At 35.7% G+C, this 24255-nt stretch overlaps 1 protein-coding gene across 1 annotated transcript in view; it reads left to right on the top strand.

Annotated features, from left to right (window-relative positions):
- The window catches only part of NECAB1 (N-terminal EF-hand calcium binding protein 1), a 144322-nt gene that overhangs the window by 11361 nt on the left and 108706 nt on the right, over positions 1-24255 (top strand). The window contains exon 3 of the mRNA XM_045561815.1: positions 18540-18648. Coding sequence (XP_045417771.1) covers positions 18540-18648 — 109 coding nt within the window. The remainder of the gene's footprint in view (positions 1-18539; positions 18649-24255) is intronic.

Below are 24255 nucleotides of genomic sequence, written 5' to 3'. Positions count from 1 at the left end.
AATGTGATGATAAGACATACATCGTATAATGATTACCACAATCAAATTAATTAAAATATTCATCACCACCCATTCTGTACATGAGATCTCCAGAACTTGTTTATCTTATAATTGAAAGTTTGTACTATTGACCAATATCTCCCCATTTCCTCCACCCGCTAGCCCACTGCCACCACCATTCTGTTATTCACTATTTCTGTGAGTTCAATGCTTTCAGATTCCACATATAAGTGAAATCATACAGTATTTGTCTTTCTGTGTTTGGGCAAAAAAATTTTTAAAGTCTTAGTAGGAGGCAAAATGGACAGGTTCATAGTGAATCACACCATCCGATTCCTCTTGCTGATTTGTACTTGCTAAGGTCTGCTGTTATTCTTGATCAGCATATAGGTAGGCTATGTGGATGGTACTTTTGACCCCTGCTTAATGACTGATCTCTGTAAGAGATTGTTAGAGTTCTCCTCAGGCCTTTAATGTAGTCTAGCAGCCTATACATTGTAAATTTGTGAGGGCAAAGACTGTGCCCATTTCACATAGCACCAGATCCACAGTGGTGGGCAAAATGCCCACCACAACACAGCTCAATAAATATCTGTGAATCTGTTGGTAGGAAGTGCATAACCAACAAGCTGACTTTAAAAACTGAAGAAGAAACACAATCATAATCATATACATCATTTAACCAAGCACGGTTGTTATTTACGTTATTTATTAATTAATAACATTGGCTAAAATTTATGGAGGATATATTATGAGCTAGGTCCTACCCTAGATGCTTTATATACATTATCTTCCATCATTATGAAAAGTCTACAGAATAAACAGTTTAGAGCAGTGGTAAGGACATAGGCTTTGAGGTCAAACAAGCCCTTGTCCCAGCTCTACCTCTTTCTAGCTTTATAACCTTGAACAAGTTACTCAACTTCCCTGGGCCTCAGTTTTCTCATCTGGGAAAGGAGTATAATAAAGTCACTTCTCCCATTAAGTTATGTTGAGAATTAAATGAGATTATGCTTCTAAAACATGTAGCCTGATCTCATACATAGTAATAATTGCTCAATATTTTTAGCTATGTTTATTATTATCTCTATTTTTTAAGTGAAGCAAATGAAGCTCAGAGGGGTTAAATAAACTTCTCAGAGTTACAGTGTGTGTTAATCGCAGAACCAGGATTCCTGAACCCAGGTCTGACTCCAAATTTGGTGATCTTTTTACTTCGTTGTATATGCACCTATGTAAGCATTTCAGCCAACAAATATAGAAAGATGATTACAGTTGTAACCTGAATTTGCATAGATCTTGAATATCATGTTCTGTTTCCCCAATATATTGTAGTTTTATTGATTTAATACATTAAATGCTTCCTTGGTAATCTGAAAGAATTATGACCGAATGACTAACACACTTCCAGCAAATAACATTGGCAATGAAAAAGTCCTAGCCTAAGAATAGTTGACGTGGTATTTATGTATTTAGAGATATTTTAAAGACTTCATTGGATTATAAATCAATTAATTTTGAATTGATTATGTAAGAATTGCTAAGAGTCTTTACATTTGGCTGCCCAAAGTTTGGTTTATTCTATTAACATGTAAAAATACGACCTTAGAAAGAGGATGAAAGGAAGACTCAGTAAGTGTGAGTATTTTCCCCAAAGACTGGCCCATCAACTAGCAGGCCGACGGAGGCCTGTGGTCCTGTGGCTGCACCTGGGGACCAAGGCTGTCCTTTGATGAGAGCTACTCAGTCAGGCACCCCACGCTCCAGCCCCACTGGGCTCCCCAGCCCCTCTTGTCCTCTAATCAGGGCTCCCAGCCCCAAATAAAATGGAAAGATCCAGGCCTGGGGCCTGGAAATTAGGATCATTGGCATAAGGCTGATTTTTATTTTGTAATTTCTCACTCTTTTCTCAAACTATTTGTGGAATAATTAGTGAAACTGAGTATCAGATAACTTAAGACAGATTAGTAGGGTTCTCAAATAGCTTTATACTCATGTTTACTCTTAGGCATATACAAATCTTCAACCACGTACCTACCAGCTTGAAAGCCAAAGCAAAGTCAGTTGGAAACAATTCACTTAAAAGAAAGAAATCTATGCCCCAGCAACGACCATATTAGAAGAAGAGGCTCATCCAAGACTGCAGTATGTGGGAGGGACCCATAAGTACAAGTTCTGACTGCAATGATTTTTTTTTTAAACAAAATAAGGGAAAACAATTTTTTTATTTCCACAGTACAATTTTTTTTTTCTAAAATGTAAAGCAGTTTCACACTCATAAATGTGTTACTTTTCTGCCAAAAGCAGAAAACTGAAAATTCTTATCTTTACATAGCTGGGCTTATCAGCTGTCATAGAAACAAACAGAATATTTAGATTCAAATTCTTGAGCCCACAAAATGGCTGCCATGAGCTGCCAGAGGCTCAGAAGTCAGGCCCTGCTCCCGTACCAGGTCCCGGAGCACCCCACAACATGGCTTCCGCCTTAAGTGCTTTCTGTAATCGAGATCTGTGGGTCGGCAGCCCAGCCTTCCTTGCCCTTTCTGTTCTACAATTAAATCATCTCTTCCTCCAGCTAGATCCCAGAGGCATGTAGCATTAAGATTAAGCTTATGTATGGCTTTGCAGTCAGATCACCTGGGTTCAAATCCCTGTTCCACTTGCTGTGAGATCTGGGCAATTTACTCAACTTCCCCATCTGTAAAACAGAGTTAAAGACAGTGTTTCTTTCATAGACATGTTGAAATATTAAATGAGATCACACACAGAAATTTTTTGGAAAGGTAGCTGGCCTTTAAGAAGTTCTTAATAAGTGTTAACTATTTTCATTTTTATCCTAATTCTTATTCCTTGATGAGACTGTTGATCAGAATGTCCTGCCCACCTCCCCCTGGTGCTGAATTGTTCACACAGCAGTTCCCAGACGTCTGTCCATGATGCCCTTACTAAGAGCCCAGAGCTGCCCTGGTGTTTGTCCTATGTTTGCCCTTCTCATTCAGCTTTTCCTGTTGTTTGCAAACCAATAACCCTAATTTTATTTTCTCATGTGTTCCTAAAGTTGCTCTTTGTGCCCAGCTGCCTGATCTGCTCCTCTAGCAGCATCTCCTATCCCAGGACGTGCACCACCAGACAGCCGTGGCACCAGCTGAAAGTTTCGGAGGCTTCCATGATTCTTCTCTTTCTCTAATAACTCCACATCCAATCTATGAGCAGGCCCTCTTGGCTCCACTGTCAAAACATTTTCAAAATCTAATCACTCCTCGCTACTTCTAAATCTTCCACCCTAGTAAAAGCCTTCACAATATTATACTTAGAATATTGCAAAAACCTCCAGATTAGAGCTATTGAAGTCATCAGTAAATCAGTGGCAAAGGTGATTGAGATAAGAAAATGAATTTGATATTTTTGGATGTATAATTAACTAAGAATTGGTAATTAATTGGAAGTGTTAAGTAAGACAGATAAAAGTATTTAATGACACATATGCATGGGTGTGGGGTCAGATTTCTAGTTTTTGGCTTGAGTAACTGGGTGGCTAATGAGGCTGTTAACTTCTTTGTGTTTATGAGAGTGTCTTACATATTAAAAGCTTAATTTGGTTGTAAAATTTGAGTCACTTTTAGTTATGAGGGTTTTCCTATGAATATCTGTTGATCTATTAATAAGCGATGTTTCTGTTTTCCTTAAAATTCTAAATCACATCTAAATTGTTAAAAAATACCTGAAAATTGTAATAGCCTGTATATTACTAAGTCTTATATGGGCATGAGAATACTGATTCAGGCTTCAAAAGAAAATATTGTAATAACAGTAAATAAACTTAGTGAAGGATTACTATATGCCAGATACAATGCTAGGCATTTTATTTAATCTGCATAACAATTTTACAAGGAAGATATTATCATTATCCAAATTTTATCAATGAGTAATCTGAGCATAGGTAACTTGTCCAAGGACATGATGTGAGTAAATATTAATAGAATTTGTATGTAGATTCTCTTCTAACCCAAAAGCCTTAACACGTAGGATGCTTCATTTGCTGTGGCTCATCACTGTAGCAGAGTTATGCTGTTGAAATCTAGAAATACTAATCTTTCCACATGAATGATACTAAGTGATTCAATGTAATTTAAAAACAAGAGACAAAAATATATGAAATTGTTTTGGCTATGATCCTGTTTGAAGGTGGCATGGCATAATGGAGATTTGGAACCAAAAAAAAAGCTTAATCTTGGTACTGCTATTTGTTCATTCATTCATTCATTCATTTGCCTAATATTTTATGAGTGCCCTTTATATGCCAGACATTATTCTAGATGGTGGGAATACAAAGACAAAAGAATGCATAAACTTCAGTATACATTTACTAGAGTGTGATCTTGAACAAATTAAGTAATCGTTCTGAGTTTGTTTCCTTATTTTTTAAGTAGGAAGGAATAAGACTTAATTTGTAGGGCTATTTTAAGGAATAAGAAAGGTAAATACATGTAAAGTACCAAAGATGGTGTTTAGCCTAGTATGAATAATCAGAGCATGTCAGTTCCCTTTTGCCTTCACTAATTTCCTATATGGCCTAAAGGTATAATTTCTTCACTTGTGAATTAAGGAAGGCAGACTATAAAAACTGTGAGCCTTTGCCAGCTTTCATGTTACTAGGACAATTATAATTTGTGTAATGAAAAAGGAACTCTCCTTTGATTTTTGCATATAGATTTGAAAAAACTAAATTCTAGACTCGTAGGGACCATAGGTGGGGAAGCAGTGTTGGACAATATTGTTCTCTGGGAGCTTAGCATCTTATTGATAAATGAGTCATAAGCACAGAGAAAATTGAATAATAGTATCCTCAGTCATCCAAGAGGTATCAATAAGCCGAATGAGTGGTAAACACGGCAATGTATAATATTAGAGTTCTGAGGAGGAAGAGGTCTGGACATGGGATAGCCTAAGAAATCTTAATGGAATAATTGTCCTCAAATAAATCTCCAAAGTTGAATAAAAATTTAGATAGCTAGAAAAAAATAGAAAGATAATTATCAATCAGGACCAATTCAGCTTAGGTTAGTTTCAGGAAAATTGGGAAATTGCTGGCTTTTATAATTGAAGTACCCCCGCAAATGGTATTCAGGCACATTCAAAGCATCAGGTACAGCTATTTCTAGATATTCAGAAATCACTCTTTCTCTAGTTTCTTCCTTATCTCTACATCTCAATTTTGGTTTTCTTCTGTTCCCCCCCCAGGGAGGCTTTCTTCCCAGGGGTGGAAAGATAGCTCCTGGAATGCATCCCATCAGTTCAAGAGGTCAGAATAAAGAAAGAACTTCCCTTTTACAATAATTTTAGGAAAAAATCTCAAGATCTCCTTTGATCAATGAGTTATGTTCCCATCCTTGAAGCAATAACTGAGAGATGGAATGAACTGATTTTCCAGGGTTGGATTATATACGCACCCCCAGAGTGGGGTGAAGTGCAGAAAGTGACACCTAAAGTACTTAGAGAGGGTAAAGGATCTCTCAAGTGAAAATCAAAGTGTTTGTATCAAAAGAAGAGAGAATAGATGTTGACCAGGCAAAATTAACAGATATTCTTCTTTTGGGGGGTAAACTAGCTGGGAAAGCAGTGATTATCTAATGGGAATGAATGTATGGAGGAGGGAAGAGAAAAGCAATTCAATTATGTATTGCACTCCTCTTTCTATATCTAATGCCTATGTTAAAACATTTCATTTTAATTTACCAGTGAAATTTGCCTACAAGTGGAGTATTCTTTATGTGGCTAATTTTGAATCTACATCCTCTACGAATAACTAAATGTTCCTCCAACAAATGTCTCATCTGTCATTCTACGAAAGCCTCAGTAAATGGGAGCGTGTTTTTGTTGCTTTTCTCCTAGGCTCACATAAAATGTTGTTGTTAATTCTCCATGGAAGTGACATTAAACGGATTTTTCCCACTAAATTAGAAGTACATCATTTTTAGCTATGAAAGAATTCATTCCCTTAAGATGAAGACTGTTTTTTTCCCATATTCCCAACACAATTCCAAGTGACAAAAATATTTTCATATAACAAATAAGCTTTTCCTATAAAGTACCTAAATATTTAATGTCAAGTCAGTAAAGAGCCAAGCATTTGACTGAATTAATCAGTTTTCTACCTAATATCTGGGCACCTGGTAGATGTTCAACCAAACACAGCTTTAAAGACCAGCTTCCGGGAATGTGTCCTGGGAGATGGGCTTTCAGGGACATTTGAATCATTTAACTGCATTTGAATCATTTAATCTTGTATTTCAGTTTTCTTTTCCTCCTAAAAATAAAAATAAGAAGATGTAACTACTTCATGAAATTATTGTGATGACTGCAGTCAATAAATTTTAGAGTAAAAATGCTTTCAAAACAACAGGTCAACATATATTGACTTGTATGAGCACTGATGCATGAAACATATTCCTTCAAATTTGTAGAATACATGGGAACCACGTTAGAATATCTGGAGTTAGGAAAGTGAATCTGTTAACTTTATTATTGTGTTAAATATGTTACATTTCAAGATCTAGTATGAATAAACATAACTAATTTCACCATGTTGATGTGGTGAGTCAGTTTTTAATACATGAAAATATTTTAATATTATATAAATTTTTAAATAATTTTTTTATTTTAGAACCATTTTAGATTTACAGAAAAATTGTGAAGCTAGTACAGAGTGTTGTCATATTCCTGACACCCAGTTGCCCTTACTAAGAACATCTTATATTAGGGCGGTATATTTGTTATAATTAATAAACCAATGTTGGCACATTATTAACTAAAGCCCATACTTTATTCAGATTATTTTAGTTATTACTTAATGTCCTTTTTCCATTCCAAGATCTCATTCAAATTACCACATTGCGTTTAGTGATCATGTTCCTTTAGGCTCCTCTTAGTTGAAACAATTTCTCAGACTTTCCTTGTTTTTGGTACTCTTGACAGTTTTGAGGAGGACTGGGTCTGGAGTTTTGTAGAATGTCCCCCATTTGGGATTTGTCTGATGGGTTTCTCATGCTTAGACTGAGCTTATGTGTTTTGGGGAGGAAGGCCACAAAGGTGAAGTGCCATCACATCATATCAAGTATGCATGCTACAAACATGATTCATGATTGCTGATGTTGACATTGATCACCTGGCTAAGGTAGTGATTGTCAAGTTTCCCTACTGTAAAACTTACTCCATGCCCTTCTGTCCGTACTTTACTCTTTGGAGGAAAGTTACTATGCACAATGCCCATCTTAGGAGCACAGAGTTAGACTCCACCTCCTTGAAGGCTGAGTATGTGCATGAATTATTTAGAATTCTGCATGGGAGGTTTGTTTAATATTTATTCATAACACTGTGGACACATGGATATTTATTATATACTACTCAATTCATTTTGTTGTTCAAATTGTTCTCGCTTTGACAATTGAGAGCTCTTTTAGTTGACTCCTGTGTGCCTTTGACATACCCTCATGATTATAGAGGGGAAGAGAGGTTGAGCACTTCTTTATTTTCTGGTGTTACCAGATGCTTCAGGCTCATGTTTTATAAGCCCTGCTCTAGTCTCTAACAATCCCTCATCTTTTTTATTAGAAACCAAGATCTGGGTGATAGGTGCGCTCATTGTTACTGAGGTGTCATCATTGCTTCTAAGTCCTCTCAGCTGATGGAGCAAGGAAATACATAAGTGTATGCTAATCCATGGATATGCACATATCTGTAAATATTTTTATATGTACCCATATGTATCTATACTAAGCTAAACATGTGTTCATACTGATGTCTCAGACACTAATACTTTACCACATGGATTATTCTAGCATCTTTTCTTTGCTTATCTGTATCCTCTTACTCCGGCAGTGAAAAACCTGGCTTCTAGCATCAGCCACTCTATTTACATAATTGTTTAATTCCAGTCTGTATGTGTAGCAGTATCAGAATGTTTAACTCATATCCAATGGAAAACAACTTTTTCAACTGTAGTATAGTGCTATGTACAGTTCCCTTTGCCTTTAACTTACGGACTCTGCTATTTCTAAAGTTTCTTAAGTGCCAAAATGTTTTCAAAGGTTGAATTATTTTACTTTCCCACTAGTAATGAATGAATGTTCCTATTGCTCCACATTCTAGCCAGAAATTGGTGTTGTCATTTTTTTCAGGTTTTAGCCATTCTAAGTATGTAGTGGCATCTCATTACTGTTTAAATTTTCAATTCCCTAATGACAGACAATATTGAACATCTTTTCAAATGTTTATTTGGCATCTGTGTATCTTTTTGGTGTAGTGTCTGTTCAAATTCTTGGCCCATTTTTTAGTTGGCTTTTTTGTTTTCTTACTGTTGAGTTTTAAGAGCTTTTTGTATATTATGGATATAAGCCCTTATTCAGGTATGTGTTTTGCAAATATTTTCTCATCTGTGGCTTGTCTTTCATTTTATGTTCCCACCTCCACCCAGAGCAAAATTTTTAATTCCAATAAAGTCCAACTTTTTCTTCATCAGTTAATATGATCATATTATTTTTTCTTCTTTATCTTGTTGATTTGTGGATCACATGGATTGATTTTTTTTTTTTTTGAGACAGAGTCTCACTCTGTTGTCCAGGCTAGAGTGAGTGCCATGGCATCACCCTAGCTCACAGCAACCTCAAACTCCTGGGCTCAAGCAGTCCTCCTGCCTCAGCCTTCTGAGTAGCTGGGACTACAGGCATGCGCCACCATGCCCGGCTAATTTTTTTCTATATATATTTTTGGCTGTCCATATAATTTCTTTCTGTTATTAGTAGAGATGGGGTTTTGCTCTTGCTCAGGCTGGTCTCAAACTCCTGAGCTCAAACAATCTGTCCGCCTTGGCCTCCCAGAGTGCTAGGATTACAGGAGTGAGCCACCGCGCCCGGCCCCCACTTGGTCTTGATGTATAATTTTTTGAATAGTATTGTACTTGATTTGCTAATATTTTGTTGAGGATTTTTGCATTTTTGTTCGTGAGCTGTATTGGTCTATTGTTTTTCTTTCTTGTCATGTCTTTATCTAGTTTGGGGATTAGGATAATGCTGGCTTTATAGAATGAGTTAGCAAGTGATACTTATGCTTTTATTTTCTGAAAGAAGTTGTGGAGAATTGGTATCATTGGTTGTTTAAATGTTTGATAAAACTCACCAATGAAACCATTTGGTCCATGCTTTGTTTTTTTTTAAGGTTATTAGTGATTGATTCCCTTACTTTAATAGATATTGACCTATGGACAGTAATTGCTTCTCCTCCTATGAGTTTTAGCAGTTTGTGTTTTTCAATAAATGGTTCCATTTCAAGAGTTATGAAATTTGTGGGCATATAGTTGTTCATAATACTCCTTTATTATCCTTTTAATGTCTGTGGGAACAATAGGGATAACTCCTCTGTCATTTTTGTTATCGATAACGTGTGTCTTCTCTCATTTTTCTTGCTTAGCCTGACTAGAGGTTTATCAATTCTATTGATCTTTTCAAAGAATCATCTTTTAGTTTTGCTGATTTTCTCTTTGTTTTCCTGATTTCAATTTCATTGATTTCTGCTTTAATTTTTATTATTTTTTCTGCTTTAATTTTTATGAGTTTTTTCTTCTGCTTGTTTTGGCTCAAATTATTCTTATCTCTCTAGTTTCCTAAGTTTGAAGCTCATATCATGGTTTTAGATCTTTCTGTTTTTATAGTATGTGCATTTAATGGTATAAATTTTTCTCTTAAGCACTGCTCTTATTGCATCCTATAAATTTTGATATGTTGTCAGATTCACTTAGTTCAAAATATTTTTAAAATTTCTCTTGAGCATCTTCTTTGACTTATATGTTATTTGGAAAAATGATGCCTAATTTGCAAATATTTTTGGATTTTATAGCTATCTTTTTGTTATTGATCTCTAGCTTACTTCCACTGTGGTCTAAGAGCAGACTTTGTATGAATCTTGTACATTATATATGTTAAGGCATATTTTATGGCCCAGAATGTGACATATGTTGGTGAATGTTCCATGTGAGTTGATAAGATTTTGGATTCTGTTGCAGTTAGAAAGAATATTCTATAAATATCTATAAATCAAGTGATTGATAGTGGTGTTCAGGTCAACTGTATCATTACTTATTTTCTACATGCTTGATCCAACTATTACTGAAAGAGTGGTATTGAGGTCTCTAATTATAAAAATGGATTTTTTGTTTCCTCCTTAGTTCTAAAAGTATTTGCCTAATGTATTTTGACACTCTTTTGTTAGATGTGTACATGTTTAGGATTGTTGTCTTCTGGGAGAATTGACTCCTTTATAATCAGATAGTGACCCTGTTTATCCTTGATAACTTTCCCTGTTTTGAAGTCTACTTTGCCTAAAATTAATATGGATACTTCAGCTTTATTTTGATTTGCGTTATAATTATATTGTATCTCTTTTTTCATCCCTTTAGATTTAACCCATTTGAGCCTTTATATTTAAAGTGGGTGTCTTGTAGATAAAATATAATTGGATCTTTTTTTAATTCACTGACAATCTCTTTTAATTTGTGCATTAGATCATTTATATTTAAGGTGATTATTCATATTGTTGGATTAATATCTACCATATTTGTAGCTGTTTTCTATTAGTTGCACTTGTTCTTTGTTTTCCCCTCACCCCTTTTTCTGCCTTTTCTGGTTTTAATCAGTTTTTATATGATTTTATTTTATTTCCTCTTTTAACAAATCAATTATATTTCTTTTTGAAAATTTTAGTGGTTACTATTTACATTTTTAACTAATCTAAATCTGCCTTCAAATAACACTGCAACTCTTCATGGGTAATACGGGTACCTTTTAACAAAGTTTTCCCAGTTCCTTCTGCTGATCCTTATGACATCAATATAATTCATTTTACTTATCCATAGGTATAATCACCAGTATGTTGATAGTATTCTCACTATATACAGTTATCTCTTGGATTAATTCAGAATAAGAAAAATAAGTTATTTTATTTTACTTTCATTTGTTCCTTCTCGAACACTCTTCTTTGTTTTATGGATCTGAGATTCTTGCCTAGATCACTTTCTTTCTCCCTGAAGAACATCTAACATTTCTTGCAGGGCAGTTCTTCTGGCAATTAATTTGTTCAGTTTTGTTTGAGAAATTATTTATTTCACCTTAACTTTTGAATAATAATTTCACTAGATATAGAATTTTAAATTGTGGTGTGTTCTTTTAACATTTTAAAAATTTCAGTGTATAGTCTTCTTGTTTTCACAGTTGTGGACAAGACATCCACTGTAACTGTAATTCTTATCCTTCGTCCTCTACAGATGAGATATTTGTTGTTTTCTTCCCTTTCTTTCTAAATTCCCTCTGTCTTTGGTATTCTTTAGTTTGAATCTGATATACCTGCTGTACTCTCTCAGCTTCCTGGATTTGTGATTTGGTTTCTGTCATTAATTTCAGAAAATTCTTGTCCACTGTTACTTCAAATATTTCTGCTCTGTACTCTCTTTCTTCTTTTGGTATTCTAATTAAATATAACACCTTTTCAATTTCCCAGAGTTCTTAGATATTCTGGGATTTTTTTTTTTAATTCCTTTTTTTTTTTTTGCTGTGCATTGCAGTTTCAGAAATCAGTGTTTTGAAAGAATGATCATTTTTAAGTGGTCACAAAAGCTAGAATAAAATTGTCACAGGGGAAGAAAAGTACTGACATTTCTATTAAAATATCCTCAAGTTCCCTGACTCTTTCTTCAGCTGTGTCAAGTCCACTGACGAGCCCAACAAGAACATTCTTCATTTCTGTTACAGTTTTTTTAAATTCTAGTATTTTCTTTTGATTCTTTCTTAGAGTTTTCATCTGTCTGCTTACCTTACCCATCTCTTCTTACATATTGTCTACTTTTCCCATTAAAGCCCTTAACATGTTAATCATAGTTATTTTAAATTTCTTGTTTGATAATTCCATTTTTATGTCATATCTGAGTCTGGTTCTGATGTTTGTTTCATCTCTTTAGACCATGCTTTTCCTTGCATTTTAGCATGACTTGTAATTTTTTGTGTGCACAGGCCAGATATGATTCATCAAGTAATAGGTACTCAGATAACTAGGTCTTTAGTATAAGGATTTATGATAATCATACTGAGAGTTGGGCTGTGTTTAATGTCTGTTCTAGTGGTAGGTTCCAGAGGCTGCAAATTTCTTTTGTATCTTTTTGTCTCCTCTGTTGACTTTGAGCTTTCCTAAGTCCTCCTCCTCAAACAGAGTCTGAGTTTGGCAGCTCTTTCAGCTGTAATTCACCATTATTATACAGGATCCCTGCTGGTGTGGTGGTAAGGAGTGGGGCAGCATATATTGTCTACATGTCATGATTAAATCCCAGTCTTTTTTAGTGAGTGTGTGTCCCTGAGCTGCCACCTTTGCAAATGTTTCTTAGCTCCCCCTACCTAGGCTTAGTTGAGACAGGGACAATAGTGGATATTGCAGTGGGAGAAATGCCCTTCCCCCCAGGTGGGATAGGGCTCTGGTCAAGTCTTTGCCCCTAGAGAGTAGACCTTTGTTATGGAGAACACTCTGGCTATCTTTCATAACTACTCTTCCAAGCCCTTCTCCTGCCAGGGAAGAAGGGGGATATTTCTTGCCTCCTCATTGAGAACCTGGTGGGGTTCCTAGAGGTCAAGCCCACCTAACTGTGGAGGCTCCCCAAAGGCAGCCCCAGGAATTTCTCCCTTTCTTCCCAGCCCACACTCAGTCTCCAGCAAGTCATCAAAATTACTATTTAAGTGTTTCTATCAGTTTATGGCTCCAGCAGCTTCTCCTCCAGGTAAAAAGATCTTGGCTATGATTGTTTGGTTTTGCCTGCCTTTATAGATTTTGGGTAGCGATTTGCCCTTTGAGCTCAGTTTTAAGAGGATTCCAAGAAAAGACATTGAATTTCAGTTTGTTTACCTTTTTTTGTTGTTTTAAGGAGAAGAATGGTGACATCTTTACATGTTGGAGCTACAACAGGAAGAGCTTCTATTTTATTACCATTTATATATTGTTAGTAAGTTTTACAGCATATAACATTAGAAGGTCAGAACAGGAGGGAGTCTTTATTTAGAGATAAAGAAACTAATATATAATGACATTAAATGACTTGTACAAGTTGATATGCACATTTGATAGTGTTTTATCTATTAAGTTTAATAAAATATAAATATATTATAATTTTTTAAATTTACAACTTAACTTCATTTTAGGAACAAGGCTGCTGTTTTTTATTTCTGCCTCTAAAATTTGCATATACATACAAAGTATATGCTGTCCTTTGTGTATTAATTCAGTAATGCTTTGCAGGTGTTCATTTTGTTCCAGGGATTCTGTTATTACTATTGAAGATGATCATATTTTAGTGTTTTGATCTTAACAAACTACCATATTCAAAGTGTTCAAAAATGTTAAATACATAAAAGAAAAGCTAGTGCTTTGAAAGCATAATTATTTTAAATCCTCACACAAACTAGACTAAAATTGCTATGGGGGAGGGGTAATAGATCAGATCTCTAGCTGTTGGCGTATTTGTGGATGCAACTTGAAGGAGATATTAAATGAGTATTTAAAGAGCTGTTTAAAAAAAATGTGCTCCAGTTTGGGGATGTACAAAACCTGATTCCCTAACAAAAATAAAATAAAATTTCTATCATTAAACAAACATGTTAAATATCCATTTTCTGTATGTACCAAATAAGTATTCATGGAAGAGTAGAATATGGGAATTAAAAACACATAAATGATCTTCACTTGGCAACTCTTACTATTGTTGAACTTCTTACTATGTGCTAGGGACTGTGCTAAGTTTTTTCTATATAGTCTCTCACTTCATCCTTGCAATAGTCAAGCATTTATGAAATCTGAACTTAAAAGAATTTAGTTGGCATTTCCAAAGTCCATTCTGTACCCTTTTCTTCTTCACTGTAGGCCTTCTCCCTGGAATAACTGCCTAAGTCCTTAATTCTATATATTGATAACTCCCAAGCATACATTTCAAACCCACATCTCCCCTTGACTTTTCTAGACCCATATAATCCTACTGTGCACTAGATGCCTCTGCTTATTCCATAAGCACCTCTAATTTCAACAGATCCACAAGATCACTCTGTAGTTCTTCTATGCTTTTGCCCAGTGTTTTCTCTTGCAATGAACAGTGATACCATCCATCTGTTGCTTAATCCTGGAAAGTGAGTCTCATTGTTGACTAATTTGCTTCTTCTCACCCATCACCTCTAACTGATCCCCATTTTGTTTTGATCCCATTTCCTAAACAGATTACAAACCTGTCCACTTCTTTATATTCTCACTGTCACCACCAAAGTTTCTGCCACCTTTGATTTTTTTGTGGGGAATTTTGCAATGTCCTCTTAGCAGTTCTTCTCAAAGCATAACTCTACACTGCACTCTATCTAGTGTAACTGCAGTAAGCTTTCTAAAATATGACCATGGCTCCTGAGCATGGTTGGGGTAAATTAAAACTCTTTACCGTGATTTTTATGGTTTCTCATGATGTTTCCTCTCTGTATCTAACTCTCTGACTTCTCCTTTCCTCCATATATATACTCTTAACCTAAGTATACTACTTTTTCTTTTCAATTTCCACCCCATATCCTTTCTGTCTCCTAGCTTAGTCATTTGCATTCGCTCTGCCTGGAATACTCTTTCTCTTTAAAGATCTTCCTTCACTCACTCCCATTTTTCATTTGTGTCTCACCACAAGTGTCACCTCTTCTGGGAAACCTTTCTTATCCCCTTACATCTGGACTAGTTTTTTGGTGGTTTTTTTTTTTTTTTTTTCTTAATGCTCTCACCTCACCCTGTGTATCCTAGAATTGTTCTTATCAGACTTGGCTGTGGATTTGCTATATCCTCCTTCATAATTACAAGATCCATAAGGACTTGTTTACCTTGTGAACTAAAATAAAATTTTAAGCCTCCCCAGCTGACTGAATGGACCTCCACTTGGCCAAGGGGACCCCAGAAACACCCTAAAGCTGTGTTGCTGGCCATGAGAAGGGAGGTCAGACACACCTCATCATGCTCCCCTTCCTTTCTTGCAGATATCCTTTGTAATTCATTACCCGGCCTAAGGCTATGCAAGACAAAGCTTAAACCACACCTGCAGGTCCTCAGTTTACTTAATAGATCACTTGAGTCTGTGTATGTGTCCAGTGGGTTGTCTCTGATTACAGACTTCCTTACCTTAACTTAAACATTCCAAGCCTTTAGACAAAGCTTCATTTCTTTTACCAATTACAAATCAAAGAGTCTTTAAACTCATCTATAATCTGGAAGGCCCTGCTTTGAGATGCCCCACCTTTTGGGCCAAACCAATGTACACCTTCCATGTATTGATTTGTGACTTTATGTGTAATTCTCCTCTCCCTGAAATATATAAAACCAAACTGTAAATCAACCACAGTGAGTCCAATTGTTCAAGGCTTCTTGGGTGTGGTTCTGGGTCGTGGTCCTCAAACTTGGCTCAGAATAAATCTTTTTAAATTATTTTACAGAGTTTGGCTTCTTTTCCATTGACAACCTATATTTTTAACACAAAACACAGTGTTTGGCACATAGTAAGATCCTGATAAATATCTGATGAAAGAATGGATTAAAGTGCTTTACTAGCAAATGACAAATCCATGTTTAAAACCCAAGATTATCTTTGTTCAAATATTGTGTTCTAAGCAACTGCACTCTGCTGCCTCCATTTCAAAAATTAGTGAAATGTGGAAGATAAGGCTAGAATAATTTTAAAATAAAGCAGAAAGAGGCTAATTATTTTCAGTACAAACTCAGGAAAAGCATGTAATTCTACTAGAAAAGGTTGAAAAACCTGTGCCCTTTGGTGGCAAAAGTTAAGATTTATTACCATAGGAAATCAGACCTCACAAAATTTGGCATTCTGTGAGCCAAGCCAGTATAAATTAAAGTTGAACTGTGTTGTTTTTCAAAGAAAATATCAGTAGGAAAATTGAAGTGGAAATAAAATGTTTTTAACAAAAATTTATAATTGCTTTATTAATACAGAATTACATTGCGAGGGAACATTTTTCTGTTCCTTTCTTTAAAAAAACATAATAATTTTGTTTAACATTAAGATACTAGTCTAGAACTATTCAGATGTAACTCTTTGCAATTGCTTGTTTAGAAGTGTGGCAGCCTGAAGTGAAGAATTTCAGGATCCTGCATGTGGTAAAAAGCTTTCAAAACATACTCTACCCCCTTCAAACCAGGACTGTAATTCAATGCTTCCTTTTTCTTTTTATATATTTTTCCCAATCAGAGTTTTGTTTTGTTTTTTTTTTTAAAAAAAATGTCTTTTAGCTCCAGAGAATCATCAGAGCATTTGTTAGTCAATGCTTTTATTTGATAGCATGCACATTATTATTTGAAATCACTTATCATAATTATAAAGCACTATGACAGAGGCCCACCCTATCCACAGGGTGCACAGGCAGCCAGAGTTCTGGAATAGCCTGGTTCAGCTCACCTGAGAACTATTAAATATTCACCATGGAAAACATATTCCATTATGAATATGTATGTATTGCATTCATTACACATCATAGTGGTAGAGATGTAAATAGTGGGTTGACTTCTGTTTTTCTTTTTCTTTCTTTCATTCTTTTTCTCTTTTTATACAGTAGAGGAAAAGGTCTTTCCCTTTCTCTCTTTGACCAATACCTAGTTCTGGTTTGTGTGCTTCCCAACCTGGCCATATATTTTTCATCAAAGAGATACACAGTAGAAATATCACACTAAGTCTAGTCTAGGATATTCACCAGGTTACATGTGGTTCAAGTTTAAAATAGTCATACAAGGTATGAAACTAAAATAACTCATTCAAAATCAGAAACACAGAATCAGACAACCCACGAGCCCGGTGGATTTAGACTTCATTTTGTAATGGGTTGCTGCGGTGTCTGAATGGCTGTGCTAGGCTGATCCGGGTCGCTGGAGGTCAGGAACTTATTCCGTGCTTGATCCAAATCTGGATTTATTCCACCTGTAAGGCTATGTTTGCCCGGTTAACTGCTGGCAAGAATTAACTGGAAGATTTTGTGCCTATTAAATTAAAAAGCAAAATTAAATACAGTTTATTTACAGAACCTCTTGGGGGTCTTTATATTTTACAAATAAGGATTTTTGAAAATGTTATAGTCTTTAAGTCCTTATCTGAATAAAAATCAGTAATTTGATGATTAGGCCTATGTTTTATCTTTGCAGCACAAGTGTAAGAAGGAATCACATAGGTCGTTAAAAATTCTGAATTCTTGTTTTCCTACCCCTCTGTGCCCTCTGTGAGATTCTGATTTGCTTATAGGGCCCAGGAATCTGCATTTCGACAGCACTCTAAGCAGTCTGTGGGCCATATTTTGAGGAAAAAAAATGTTTTCAGTGACTCTCAAAGACCCAATGCTATTAAATCATGTCTTCTACTCAAAGATAAATTCTGCTTTATTCAGTATGGTATTGTTGGTAGGATCACATCGTAGGAGTTTTGTGACCCTGGGGAAATTCCATCCTCCTGAGACCCTAGTGTTCTCATTGTAAATGGAAAGGGTCATTCCATCACTTACAGTCATTTGGCAGTTTATCTGAGACAACTGACAAACCAGCTTCTTGCACAGTTATAAGGATGCTTCTCTCTCCCTTCAAGACCGTTCATTTCTCTTGATTTGCTGCTTCTGTGTTTTCTACAAGTCTTTTTCCTGTTATTAATATGTTTCTTCCATCTTTGCTTATCCAGATTTTACCTGTTGTTCAAAGTCAGGTGCACATGCTACTAAACCTCTCATGCCCCCAGATAAAAAGAATCTTTTATTACCCAAACTCCCATACATTTAAAATGTGCCTATCTCATTGCATTTACTATGTTCTACTGTGTAATATACTTATGTCTGTACATCCTGTCTCTTTTATTAGACTCCCTGACTGGGTTTTACTTTTGTGTCCCACAATAAGTAAACTGTGTTTGGCTTTAAAAGTACTCATTGGTTTAAAGGGTTATAGGAATGAACATAGTTTGTTGGACTGTAATAGCAACTCTGATATCCTCACGCAAGCATCTATTTAATCAATGTACATTTATTAAACATATAGTATTTATCCTGCAATCTGCTAGGTCCTATATGTACTTGGTACCATGAAGGGAAAACACCTCAATAATTGACCCTGTGTTGAGCTCTTTATGTGGTTGTGTGGATATCTTTTCTGTATGGCCAGTTTAATGGCTCATTAAATGTTAAATGTTATGTGAACAAATTAAAAAATATCCCAAAATATGTAGACTTATATTTCATCAGAGTATACATCTGCGTTTTATGTACTATAAAGATATATTAAATTATTTTTATATTTAACACCTTCAACTGTTCTTTCTTTTTGAATAAATGTGTGTACATTCGCAAATATACATGCACAAGCATTTGGGCAAAGTTTTAAAAATCAAAAGATAAAACAAGGTACAAAGTTGAAATAATTTGCTTCTCTTCTGTCTGTTCTTATCATTTCAGATGATGGAAAATTATCCTTTGAAGAATTCAAAGCGTATTTTGCAGATGGTGTTCTCAGTGGAGAAGAATTACACGAGCTCTTCCATACCATCGATACGCATAATACTAAGTAAGGAGCTTTTTTATTGCAGGATTCTGTAAATGAGAACGAGAGAGTGTGAATGATTATATACCCATGAAGGAGAGAGGGAGGCGAGATGTAAAGGGTTCATTTTGTCATGTTTGCCTATGTTTAATTCTGAGATACCTGCTCTTTAATAACTAAAATGCTTTGAAAGACTGAATTTCAATCGAAAAATAATGATCTTTTGTAGGGAGCTGCTGTAACATGGTTTTAGATTGTGCCCTTTTTGCTGAATGTAAAACAAAATTATACATTAGAAATAATTCTGATTCTATCATTGATAAAAAAGTAGAATGTTGCCTTGATACTAAAGCTTCATCTCAATTTGCTGTGTTTAAAAATTGTTCGTAGGCTGTTCTTAGATTAACATAGTGAAACGGAAGCATTGCGTTAATAGCAATTATCTGGACAATTCAGGTGTGCTGAATTCCAAATCACTATTACCTGAGAAATGCAGGTAATGCAGGACACAGAATTATCTGTGAATGAATAGTCAATGTATACAGTGATCTATCCATTTTATTTGTTTACCTATACAGATATCTCTCTTGCATTGAGTATAACATTTATGAAGCTTCTATTTATATTCTTACTATGCTTAAAAATATAAGATAATGAGGACTTTAGAATATAGAACAGACAGAAATGAGCTGCTTGTGTTGGCTGATTGAAACAAATCACATTATTTGTGACAGTCACAATTATAAAACTCTAATGTGAAAAACCACCATTTCAGCCATGCCTTGAGACCCATCAGTGTGTGTACTGCTTAAACAATCACTATCTTGCTTTAGGCAAAGTGCTGAGATGGTTCCAGGCAGTGAACCAGCATGCAAAGAAAATGCTCTTGGGCTGTATCTATAAACAGACATTTTCTAAAAGCTAACTATTAAGAAAAATTAAAAGATTAAATTCACTCTTCTCAGGCAGCTGAATATTTTTATAACAACCAATTTGTAAGTTTCTTCAGTGGAGTCTCAAATTCTTTATGAAATAAATGGCTTAAGATTCTCCTGTCAGAAACAGTATTGATGGGTAACTGTATCAGAAGTTCCATTCTGTTCAACAAATCTATCCTACCAAGTCCCTCGTAGGTATTGGTGGTCCAACTTGGAGCCAGCATATAGTTTAGTGGGGAAACAGAGCCACTAATTAATAATGTCAATGTAATATCATAAATGCTGTGATTGAGGGATGCACAGGACACTTTGGGATCACATGGAGGGAATTTTAGCCCAGTTTGTTAGGCTCAGGGAATGTTCACAGGAGCTGAGTCATTATGGGAGAGTAGAAATTCCTTCTGTAAAGAAAGGGGTAGGTAGGGAGGAGAATATTCCAATGGGAGGGAGGAGCACGAGCAAAGGACTAAGGGCAGAAAGTGAGTAGGAGTGACAAGTATTTTCTTACTACTGAAGTGTCAACTGTAAGGCTGAGAGTGAGAGGAGATGAATCTGGAGAGAAAAGAACACAGTAGACTAGAAGGAATTTGCATTCTGTGGTTGCAAAACTGTTTCAGCTTTGTCCTGCAGGCCAGGGAAAGCTATTAAAGAACTTGAGCCAGGGAGCAACATCTTTGCAGGTCATTATGGCCTTACTGAAGGACAGGCTTAAAGTGGTAAAGATAGAGGAAGAATACAGATGATTTTAGTTGAATCCTTAAATTACTACTGGGAAAGAATGTTTATTCATGAAAGAGAAGAAACCATGTTGTACCGTACTAAGAAATGATGCTTGAAAGGAAAAAAGAATAGAAGCTCCCTTTGTGGCTCGTATATTGGAAGTTGAGATGCTAATACTTCATCATGCATGCTGATTAGTTCTACCTCATTACATTATTATTAAAGTTTTAATATCTAGATTTCAAACATTTATTGAGTGTCATAGTTTCAGAATTGGCATCATGAAGATTTTTCAATGCATATTTACCAGTGTTAATGAAAAATAAATTTTTCAGTAGATCTTCTTGGCCCGGATTTACTATTTTATTTATATGTTTATCAGTTTGGTTGACTTGGCATAGCTTTAAGATTTCTAAGTGCTAAGGAAGTATAGGTAATGATTTATACAGAAAGTCTAAAGGAATAATTATTAGTACCAGTTACTCTCACATGCATTAGTAATAACATTAAGTTGTTTCAGATCCTAATGATGTTCAACCTAATTTGGAGCTACAGTATATTATGTAGAGACTTCTAAATTATATTCATGAAATTCCTCTTTTAAAAAAAGTATGTCAGTGCCAGGCTTTGATGTTTTACAGAGATTAATTCAAACATTGACACACAAATTCCAGAGCTGTATTTGAAGCAAGTGATAACTTTTATCTTTGAATGACCCAAGTTTTATTAATAATTATTTTAGTGATTCTACTATATATGCCAATTATTTTTCCCCTTCCATACACCTTCTAAGGAAATATGCACTCCTCCCAAATCCTGTCACTGCCACTACTCAACATCCTTGACTATTTTAATTTAATCAAAAGTACAGCCTGGTCTCAAGGAGCCAGTCACACCTAGGCTGGACCAAACCAACCAGACTCACCGTCTCTCACTGTTCGTGGGGGGCTATGAAAGTCAGAGTCCATGGACATCTGCTGCTGAGGCCCCTGAGGCCCCGTCCCTCTGATGTCTAGATGTTTAGCTTCACCTTGGAATCCATTAAATCAGTGTCTGCTTAATACACTGTATCTTCTTGCTCTTATTTGAGTAGGACTCTGTCCCCTGTAAAAGTATGTTCTAAGACAGTGTTGCCTCAGCTCATTCCTGCCAGCTATGGAAACCCAAGTCTCTGTGCTACAAACATTAAATTTGCCATGTTTGAAAAGTGACATATCCACTTTGAAAATACTTGGAAAGAAAGAAGGAAAATACTGAGAGCATATCTTGCCGGTTACATTTTTCTCTTTTGTCTCATGAAGAATATTCTTAAAATAGTATGCTTGATCACAAGCAGCAAATATTATTTAGAAGTGTAATTAGAGCAGTTATCTATAGTACAATATAATTAAGATATTTTATATATCGAAATTAAGTAAATTATTCCATGTGAAGTGACATAAAAAGCCATGAGGTAAATCTGCAGGCTTTCAAAGGTTATGTTTTATAGGTAGCTTTCAAATGAGCCAACTACAAATATAGAGTGATGCAGCAACTAAAAAAAAAAAACTTTTGACAACTAAAAAAATATATACTGCTCTCTCCATACACTTTAGGTAGCAGTCATAACTTCCAAATCTAACTCTGGTTTTTCTCTTTCATTTCATTCATTTATTTCTTTGATCTTTAATTTTAAAAAAACAATATTTTCTTTTAAGAAATTCTCTTTTTTTTTAATTTCAGCATATTATGGAGGTACAAAAGTTTAGGTTACATATATTGCCCTTGTCCCCACCCTCCCCGAATCAGAGCTTCAAGCGTGTCCGTCCCATAGACAGTGCGCATCGCACTCATTATGTATGTATACACCCATCCCCTCACCACCCAACATCTGCCCAACACCCGATTAATGTTATTCCTAAATGTGCTCTTAGGTGATGATCAGTGAAACCAATTTGATGGTGAGTACATGTAGTGCTTATTTTTCCATTCTTGGGATACTTCACTTAGTAGAATGGGTTTCAGCTCTATCCAGGAAAATACAAGAGGTGCTATATCCCCATTATTTCTTATAGCTGAGTAGTACTCCATGGTATACATATACCACATTTTATTAATCCATTCATGTATTGATGGGCACTTGGGTTGTTTCCACATCTTTGCAATTGTGAATAGTGCTGCTATAAACATTCGGGTGCAAATTTTTTTTTATAGAATGTCTTTTGTTCTTTTGGGTAGATGCCCAATAATGGGATTGCTGGATCAAATGGTAGGTCTACTTGTATCTGTTTAAGGTATCTCCATATTGCTTTCCACTAGTTTACAGTCCCACCAGCAGTGTATGAGTGTTCCTGTCTCTCCGCATCCACACCAACATTTATTGTTTTGGGAGTTTTTGATAAAGGCCATTCTCACTGGAGTTAAGTGATATCTCACTGTGGTTTTGATTTGCATTTCCCTGATGATTAGAGATGTTGAACCTTTTTTCGTGTTTGTTGGCCATACTTCTGTCTTCTTTTGAAAAATTTCTATTCATGTCCTTTGCCCACTTTTTGATAGAGTTGTTTGATTTTTGCTTGCTGATTTTCCTGAGTTCTAAATAGATTCTAGTTATCAGTCCTTTATCAGATGTGTAGCCTGTGAAAATTTTTTCCCATTCTGTAGGTTGTCTGTTTGCTCTCGTGACAGTTTCTCTAGCTATGCAGAAGCTTTTTAATTTAATCAGGTCTCATTTATTTATTTTTCTTGTTGCTGTGATTGCCTTTGGGGTCTTCTTCATAAATTCTTTGCCTAGGCCAATGTCAATAAGAGTTTTTCCCACATTTTCTTCTAGAATTCTAATAGTTGCGCACCTTAAGTCTGTTATCCACCGTGATTTGATTTGTGTGAGAGGTGAAAGGTGTGGGTCCTGTTTCAGTCTTCTACATGTGGCTGCCCAGTTTTCCCAGCACCATTTATTTTATTTATTTATTGATTTTGAGACAGTCTCACTCTCTTGCCTGGGCTAGAGTGCTGTGGCGTCAGCCTAGCTCACAGCAACCTCACACTCCTGGGCTCAAGCGATCCTCCTGCCTCAGCCTCCTGGGTAGCTGGGACTACAGGCACATGCCACCATACCTGGCTAATTTTTTCTACTTTTAGTTGTTTGGCTAATTTCTTTGTATTTTTAGTAGACACGGGTGTCTTGCTCTTGCCCAGGCTGGTCTCGAACTCCTGAGCTCAAGCAATCCTCCCACCTCGGCCTCCCAGAGTGCTAGGATTACAGGCGTGAGCCACCACACCCAGCCTACAGCACCATTTATTGAATAAGGATTCTTTTCCCCAGTGTATGTTTTTGTCTGCTTTGTCAAAGATTAGATGACGGTTTTATATCTGGATTCTCAGTTCTGTTCCACTGGTCTGTGTCCCTGTTCTTGTGCCAATACCAAGCTGATTTAATAACCACAGCCTTGTAGTATAGTTTAAAGTCTGGTAAATTAATACCTCCCATTTTGTCTTGTGCCTAAAATTGCTTTTGCTAAACAGGGTCTTCTCTGGTTTCATACAAAGCATAAAATTATTTTTTCTATATCTGTGAAAAATGATGTTGGTAATTTAATAGGGATTGCATTGAATCTGTAGATCACTTTGGGTAGTATAAACATTTTAATAATGTCGATTCTTCTGATCCACGAGCATGGTATGGTTTTCCGCCTGTTTACATGCCCTGCAATTTCCTTCCTCAGTGTTTCATAGTTCTCCCTGTAGAGGTCTTTTACTTCCTTAGTTAAATATATTCCTAGATACTTTATTTTCTTTGTTGCTATTGTGAAGGGTATTGAGTCTTTGATTTGGTTCTCAGTTTGACTGTTATTGGCATATATGAATGCCTCTGATTTGTGTGTATTGATTTTGTATCCTGAGACTTTACTGAATTCATTTATCAGTTCCGGGAGTCTCTTGGTTGAATCCTTGGGGTTTTCTAGATATGATATCATATCATCAGCAAAGAGTG

The sequence above is a fragment of the Lemur catta genome, chromosome 9 (assembly GCF_020740605.2).
Source record: "Lemur catta isolate mLemCat1 chromosome 9, mLemCat1.pri, whole genome shotgun sequence".
Classification (NCBI taxonomy): Eukaryota; Metazoa; Chordata; class Mammalia; order Primates; family Lemuridae; genus Lemur; species Lemur catta.
This window is presented reverse-complemented; position numbering and strand designations above follow the sequence as displayed.